The sequence below is a fragment of the Lipotes vexillifer genome, unplaced genomic scaffold, assembly GCF_000442215.2.
Source record: "Lipotes vexillifer unplaced genomic scaffold, Lipotes_vexillifer_v1.1 scaffold597, whole genome shotgun sequence".
NCBI classification, from domain to species: Eukaryota; Metazoa; Chordata; class Mammalia; order Artiodactyla; family Lipotidae; genus Lipotes; species Lipotes vexillifer.
In genome coordinates, this window is record NW_006797597.1 from 660744 (window position 1) to 668325 (window position 7582).

A 7582-nucleotide genomic window follows, 5' to 3' on the forward strand; every position below is an offset into this window, starting at 1 on the left:
CCATCCCACTGTCTGCACAGCCCTTCAATGGTACTTTACTTGTAGGTATAAATCACTCCTCTTTGCTTCTCACTGAAAGTTTAGAATCCTGTGCCAGGCTCTAAATGCCACAAACAATTCCAGGCAGCACATCTTTATCTAGCTACACATGTTATCTGCACACCTCACAGTACCACAAATAGGAAACATTTTAAGGCTGCTAGCTAACAAACTGAAAACAGCTAAGAGGAAAGGTACACTCCCTCATAACTCTCCCACACAGGCTACCATTAAAGCACGCTTCTGAAGGAAAAGACATTCTAAAGATCCTGTGTAAATAAGAGACGGTACCTCTCCCCCTAAAAATAGAAGGGGCTTTAAAAAGGAACAGAATTCCTACTTGGATGAGTTCAAAAAGCACTTCAGGATAAATGGAGGACAGGAATGTTTGTGAGTACTCAGTGATACTGGTACTATAATAATTCATTTTTTAAATGACATCCATGACCTTCAGATCAGCTTGTCCTGAGTTTTGTTTCTTGTAAGCCTCATGGATTTTTTGCAGTGATCAATCCAGCCCATATTCCCCCTCTAAGCTTAACTGGATTCACACATGTAAAACATCTGGCTGGATGTAGAGGAGCAGTTTGCAGCTCAGTAAGGCTACTGGCTCACCTGGAAATGCTGCATGAATGCCTGCCTTGCAAATGAATGTAGAAACAGATCTGCAATGGTCTTAACTTTCTGGGTGACTAATTCCCACCACTTTAAGGGAGGGGACAGGGGGTATGACAGATGAGGACAGGCAGAAGGCAGACAGTGGGCGTGAGAAAAGTTGTGAAGAGGTGATCAAGAATGCTTTTAGTCATTGCCCACCGAGTTCCAGCTGGACAATTAAACAGACTGAAAAAGCAAGCAACCATCACCTTGGTTCTGGCAGCTTGCCAGGTAGTTTGCTTACCTGTGATCTTAGTTGAAAACCATGTGGGATGTGTCACAGCAAAAGTGTCTTTCTCATAACAATCTTGACACAATAGAAATGTCATTCTTACCAAAGGACACACTTGTTTGGAAGAGCTCTACAGAATCAGTACTGGGAAGGGTCTTGGATATCATTTGACCATGATGTTGAGACCCTGAAAAGTTAAGCGACTTACCTAAGGTCACACAGCTGGCAGCATTGTCTAGACTAAGACCAAAAGCTAAACAGAATCTCCCAAGATAAAATATGCCTATCATTGTGCCTACTAACATGTTTTTAAAGAGACAAGGTTCCCTATCACTCAGGACTCTAGCTTTATCACTATACCTGTCTAATTCTTTAGAACACTTAGGTATATGACTATGTACACATTGTTTTAAGACTATTCATCAGTTAAATGGAGGAGATAGTGCCCACACATCAGGTTTGAAAAGGAATTTCTATCTCTGGTACACCTTACTACAGGTATGAAATTTAAGTCATTTTATCCATGTTTACAATGTGTTGCTTGAAACTGAAACACTAATATATAAAGACACATAATTATCTCATACATAATTGATGGTAGATAAGAAGTATATTAGAAATATACAATTTGCATGGAAACTTCAGGCACTCAAAGTCACAAAGACCAATTTATTTCAAAGAATGAGGAAAGTGAATTACTACTGCACCTGATATCAACCAAACATTTGTGCCCATAAAATATCTTTTCCTTAAGTATTTATAAAAAACTAGACAAGAAAAACACATACACTAACCAAGTTTATAAAAATAAATAAATCAATAACAACTTGCAGCATAGGCAGCTACAAATAGTGCTCTCCGTGGTGAGAAATAAAGTACACACATAAGAATCCTAGCAAAATTTTCACCACACACACACACACCTAACAGATGGATTCTAAAAAACAGCTAAGCATTTCATAAGCCAAATGCTCAAAAATTAATAATAAAAGATGGTTAACATTCCATGTTATGTGTGATATTGTATAAATGAGCACAACAGACAACCCCCGCCCCACCACTTTCGCCACTCATCTCACTCAACCTTTTTCCAAATGTGTGCTCATCCTTCCGCCTCCCCTACTCTGCAACCAAATCACAGCCACCCAAAGGCGAGGTGTCTGCTGCAGCCCAAAACACTTGAGTGATAACATCCAGTTTGCCATTCCAGGAAATCCCAGAGTATGTTTTAATCCTCTGCCCACAGCTTGCAAAGAAAGGTGAGAGAAGAACTAATCGATACCAGCACCCCAGCTGTGACCTGGCACATAAAGAAATCAAGAAAGTAAATCCCATCCATAATCTGTATAATTTAACACTTGGAAGAAAGCAACATCTGGGATCAACTCCAAGCGAGACAGTGTTGCTGGACGTGTCTGTGCTTCCTGCACTGAGTGTAACCCGGTGACAAGGGAACACTCCAGGTTCTCACCAGTTCAGCAAAGGCAATGTCTTTTCCTAGCCAGGGGTAATCTACTCCAAAAAAGGGTGAGTGAAGGGGAGGAAACATCTACTCCTTGCCAGTAGAGTGCCTAGCAAAGACTCCCCTTACACTTCAAAGAGAGGGAAAGGTGGAACCCCTCGACAAAGGTGGGCCCTGGACAAACTATTGTCTTGCTAGCCAGTCAAAATCCAGAATGAAAGCTAATGTAATATACAGGAATGACTTTGCTTAAACCTTTCAGGGGACTCCAAAGTCCTATCCACAGGCAAAGTTGGAAAAAAAAAAAATTCCCTGTAACTATGACTCCCTGGAAAGCCTTTCCAGATTTTTTAAATTACAGGAAAATGAAAAAAAATTACAGGAAAATGAATTTAGAACATAAGCAGATACCTACACATCATCTAAATCACTAGATCTATACCCAATTTAAAAAAAAAAAGTACACCAATCAGCAGGACGGGGCACTATAGGAAATAGAGATTGTTAGTAAAATCCATAATGCTTTCTCTCTGTTAAACCTTCTGAGAGGTTATAATTGCATTTGGCTGCTGCAGGCTTGTCAGAGAGCCTGGCTTAATAGCCGCAACCTAAAAGGAGTAACTGCCAAGGGGAGACTCAGCTGAAATCAAACAACAAAAACGGGAACTGTAATCGGCCTGAAATGGAAGGAGGGAAAGGAAGGGAGACTCCTGTATTCATCAGTCAACATTAATGTCCTTTGTTGTTCACCTTTGCACAGAAGAGCGAGCGCTACCCTGCTCCTTTTCCTCCGAACACCAGTGTCTGGGTAGTCCTTTCCTAAGAGCTGTCTCCTTGCCTCGAAGACCCAAGCTTTCCGATTCCCTCTCCCCATTAACACTCCACAGCTGTCCTCCACCACCCCACCCCCCAACCGGGCTCACCCCGGGCAGAGAGGGTGGTCAGAAGTAAAAACATTGCTGAAATACCCGTTCCCCTCCAAAGACCAAAGAGCAGAGCTGCGCAGATGTTGAAATTTACCAATTTCCCCCCGCCCCTCAACACACACTCGGTAACCCGGGATGGAAGGGAGGAGGGAGGCTCGGACCGGACTCTGTCAGAGCGGCTCTTTTGAGGACGGTGCCACATTCCGCTCTCCGGGAATGTTGAAGGGAGGCAGAGGGAAGGTTTTGCGCCTCCTTTCTGTTTTGGGGATGTTCTCTCTACGCGATTGTTGTTGCCTCCCTTTCCACCCTGGGAAATCGTCACAGCCCTTGCAGTCTTTGGGGAGAAAGGAGAAGGAGGGAGAGGAACGCCGTTCGCCCTCCTCTTCCAACTTGACATACACACGCCCCGTCGCCACTCCGAACTCCGCTGGCAGAGCCCGCAGCAGGCGGATTGGCGGCGCGCTCCCCTCAGCCGTCCGAGCGCTCCCTCCGGGAGCCGGTGCCTGAAGCGCCCATCCGGCGTTAAAGCGCGAGACCCCGGCGCGCACCCCTCTGCCCGGAGCTGGCTGGGCAAAGCCCCGAACCCGCAGCGCGATGCTAGGACTAGGCATTTCCAGCCGGGTGGAGAGAGAGGGGCGCGGGGGCAAGGACGCGAAATACGCACACGCACTGGCCAGAGCGGAATAAAAGTTCGCCCAGCTGAGACTCACCCACGCCGTATTTCTCGTGCTCCGTAGGTATCCACATGGCTAGAGAGGGGTCCGGGGTCTTCGGGCTTTGGAATCCCCGGGCTCCTTCTCCGACTCACAACAATGCACAGCTCCCGAGTAGCGGTTGCAGCGCTGGAGCCCGGCGGCTCCGCGCGGGCTGCAGGCGCTGGGCAAGGTCTGCGCTGGAGGCTCCCGAGCCCGGCGTTGACACCGCGCGGCCGAGGCTGCACCACCCGCCGCTCTCCCGGCGGTAGCTATTCACAGTCCTCCGACGCGCTCCCGGGAACCCGGAGGCGCAGTCATTGTTCTGATTCACTGAACTAAGCGAACACGCCGGGGCACTCTCGGGCGCACCCCCTCCCGCCAGCGCCTCTTCCAGCCCTCCCTGCCTAGCGCCCCCGCAGCACCCTGGGAATTGTAGTTCTGGGCCACTCCATCCCGGAAGGAGGCGGGGAATTAGCGGCTGGGGGAGGGGATACGTTCCGCTCGCCACGTCCTGTTGGCCCAGATAGTGACGGCACGGCGTGGGAGTGGAGGAGACGCCGCGTCGATGGGGAGTTCATTTCCAATCGCGTTTCCATTGGTTCCGCGCCTGTCCGCAGCCCTCCCTTTTTTTTCCTCAGCCGCGTAATGGCTGCTCCCAAGACACAGGGGGCTGCTACCCAAGGAGAGGAGGATGGTGATGGCAGCCGTGGCGGAACTGGGGGTGTCAGTTATGAGGGTGAGTACGGTGCCTCTGAGGTGTCTTCCTTTCGCTCCGACCTGGAGTGCCGCTGACTGTTGGGCGGACCCTAGCTCTAAGGCCACCTGAGCACGAGGGAACCTCGGGCAGGGCCCAGCGGGATGGGGTGGGGTCGGAGGCGGCTAGTTGTTGGGAGCTGTCTGGGAGGGAAGAGAAAATGGGATGCCATAGCCTCCGCAGCCAGGGAAGTTCCCTGGGCGTCTGTCCCACATTTGGAGCTCCCACCTTTGCGCTCGCTGCCGAGTGGGCGTGTGTCATGTCACGTTCGTGCGTGGGTTATTGTAACTCTGGGATTAGCCACTCTCTTTCCTCGCCAGTACCCTACCCCTGCCTCGGTTTGCTGGGTTTGGCCTTGGGAGATAGGTTTTATTTTGATTCGGGTGGATTTCCAGTTGCAGACTGGTTGGTCGCTGCTATCCACTCTACAGATTTTCTCAACTGCTGGCTGGAGTAACCTCTGAAGGGAAAGTGTGTGTGGCTCTCACAGTTTACTCCCTCGCTCGTTGACTGCCCCGGGCGTTCTCCAGGATTGAATGTGGAGCCTGAGAGATCTTCCGGACTGGGTCCTTAGAACGAGAGGAAGGGAAGTGGTAATTTGCAGTCATGGTTCCAGAGAAAATAATCACAGCTACTTCGGCTTCACTTGACTTTCAAGTTGTCTTCTGATCCAATGTAGAGAGCAAAAATCCCACTTTGAAAGCTGCAGGGGGATTTCCTTTAGAATTCCTAGTCACATTCTTTTACCTTTAGTCTGTCTATCCCCATCCCACTGTCTTCTTTTTTGATTTGTTCATGTAACACAGCTAGATGTCTTTTTCTAATGGACATGGTTTGGGGCTTAAATTTGGTTCTCCATCCTTGTTGGGTTTTATAAAAATTTCTTTCTTTGTTTTTGCTTTCATGGTTAAATTGGCATTTAGTCTTAAGTTTTTGTCTTAGCACAGAGATTTCTTCCCACTTCTTATCAATGGAACCCCTAGCTTTGAAATTATTTCAGTACCTCTACCAAAGAAATCTTTGGCTAAGCTCCATACTTAAATATTGTGTTATAGTCACACCTTAAACAGTTCATTTTGGGGTTGGCCATATAGTCAACTCTTATCTTGTAGTAACATGTTAAAGGTTTTCCATATTCTCAAAGTACCAGAGGGCTACCAGTTTAACATTTGAAGGTGAAATCTTTGGTGAATTTATCTCACAGATTAACTCATAAAAAAGAAAATTGGGTATGCCTTTCAAAAACATTGTATAACTTTTAAATATCATTAGTTACTTTAAAATTATAAAACTTTTCATCATAAACAGTTCAAACCATTCAGAGATGTGTAAGGTAAAAAACTGAAAGTTCCTGCACCACACACAGTCCCACTCCCAAAGTAACAACTCTTGGGGGTTTGGTGTGTGCTTTTTCTAATAAATTTTATATATGACACACGTCTGTATGGTTTTGATTTTTTTTTAATAAAAAGTGATCATTCTATGTAAGCTTAAAGATCTGCCACCGTCTTTCTCCCAGTGTTCTACTATAGACAGCCTTCCCTATCAGTATATTTGTTAATTCTTTTTAAGGACTGTGCCCATAGTGTTCCATAATATGGACGTCCCATACTTTAACCATTCCTCTGTTAATGAACATGTAGTGTAGCTTTAGTTTTTCAGTGATGTAGTGAACAGCTTTATATACATATCCTTGTCCACCGGGTGTGTATTTCTTGAGGAATTTGGTCAAAGGTGACACATGTTTAAAATTGTGATGTCAGATTTTCCTTTTAACGGGTGTGTGTAGACATTCCTACCAGTAATAATATGAGTGTCCTTCTCTCCATATCATTACTAAGCTGTGATGACCAGTATTAATTCAGGATCATTGTTTAGATGACCATTAGATTGAATTGAGTAACTGATAGAAAACATAATTTTAGGTTGCAGTTTGTTTTCAACAGAAGCATTGAGCAGTGAATTTGCTGTATCTGTAACAAAAAAATTCTTCACTCTGGTTCAGAACTGCCCATCAGTGATTAGTGAGAATCAGTATTCTCAGTAATTGGTAGCAATCAATGGGAGAGCTTAATGGCTGATTTTTATGTCATTCTTACAAGGTAAAGTTGTCATTAAAAATTCCCATAATACATATATACACTAATAAGTATAAAATGGATAACTAATAGGAGCCTGCTATATAAAAAAATAAATTAAATTTAAAAATTAAAAAAAAAATTCCCTTAATAACCTATGTATCATTCTGTGACTTTATCCACATTCTTTTCAAAGCCTGCAAAGTGTGATACAAATTTTGGGTGGAAATAATGATGTTAAAAGTATGCATATTCATATTTTTTGTTAAGCAGCCACTTCAGCTATCAAGTATGTCTTTCCCTGTAAAATCATTAATTTCTTGAAAACTGCCTCTTTTAAGAGGTTTCCCTCTAATTTCTAATTAAAATGTCAATCTGTGTGTTTAATATTCTGGGACAGAAGGGACTAGGGATTCTTTTTATAGAAATCTGTTCAATTCTACAAGATCTCTGCTAGAATGAGTCACTGGGCAGTATGCAGGCAGGTACACCTTCCCTGAGGTCTGTGTGCCAGACTTCCTGAGGCTCCATCTCTCAGGGAAGCCCCTTGCTTTCCAAACGTTTGAACGGTAACTAGGATTTCATATTGTCCCCTAAAATTAAGAACATGTAATAGACTCAACATTTCTCACATTTGGGGATGTTACTGGGGAAATTTTTCCGATGGCAGTGATTTCGTCTGAAAGTGTTAACCTGTGCTTCCATATTGTAGTATTCTGACAGAGCCAACTTTTTTCCC

General features: G+C 44.9%; 1 protein-coding gene across 1 annotated transcript in view; it reads left to right on the top strand.

The window, feature by feature from the left end:
• The first annotated feature begins 4656 nt into the window (after nt 1-4656).
• The window catches only part of ZNF277 (zinc finger protein 277), a 117105-nt gene continuing 114179 nt past the window's right edge, over nt 4657-7582 (top strand). The window contains exon 1 of the mRNA XM_007469734.1: nt 4657-4747. Coding sequence (XP_007469796.1) covers nt 4657-4747 — 91 coding nt within the window. The remainder of the gene's footprint in view (nt 4748-7582) is intronic.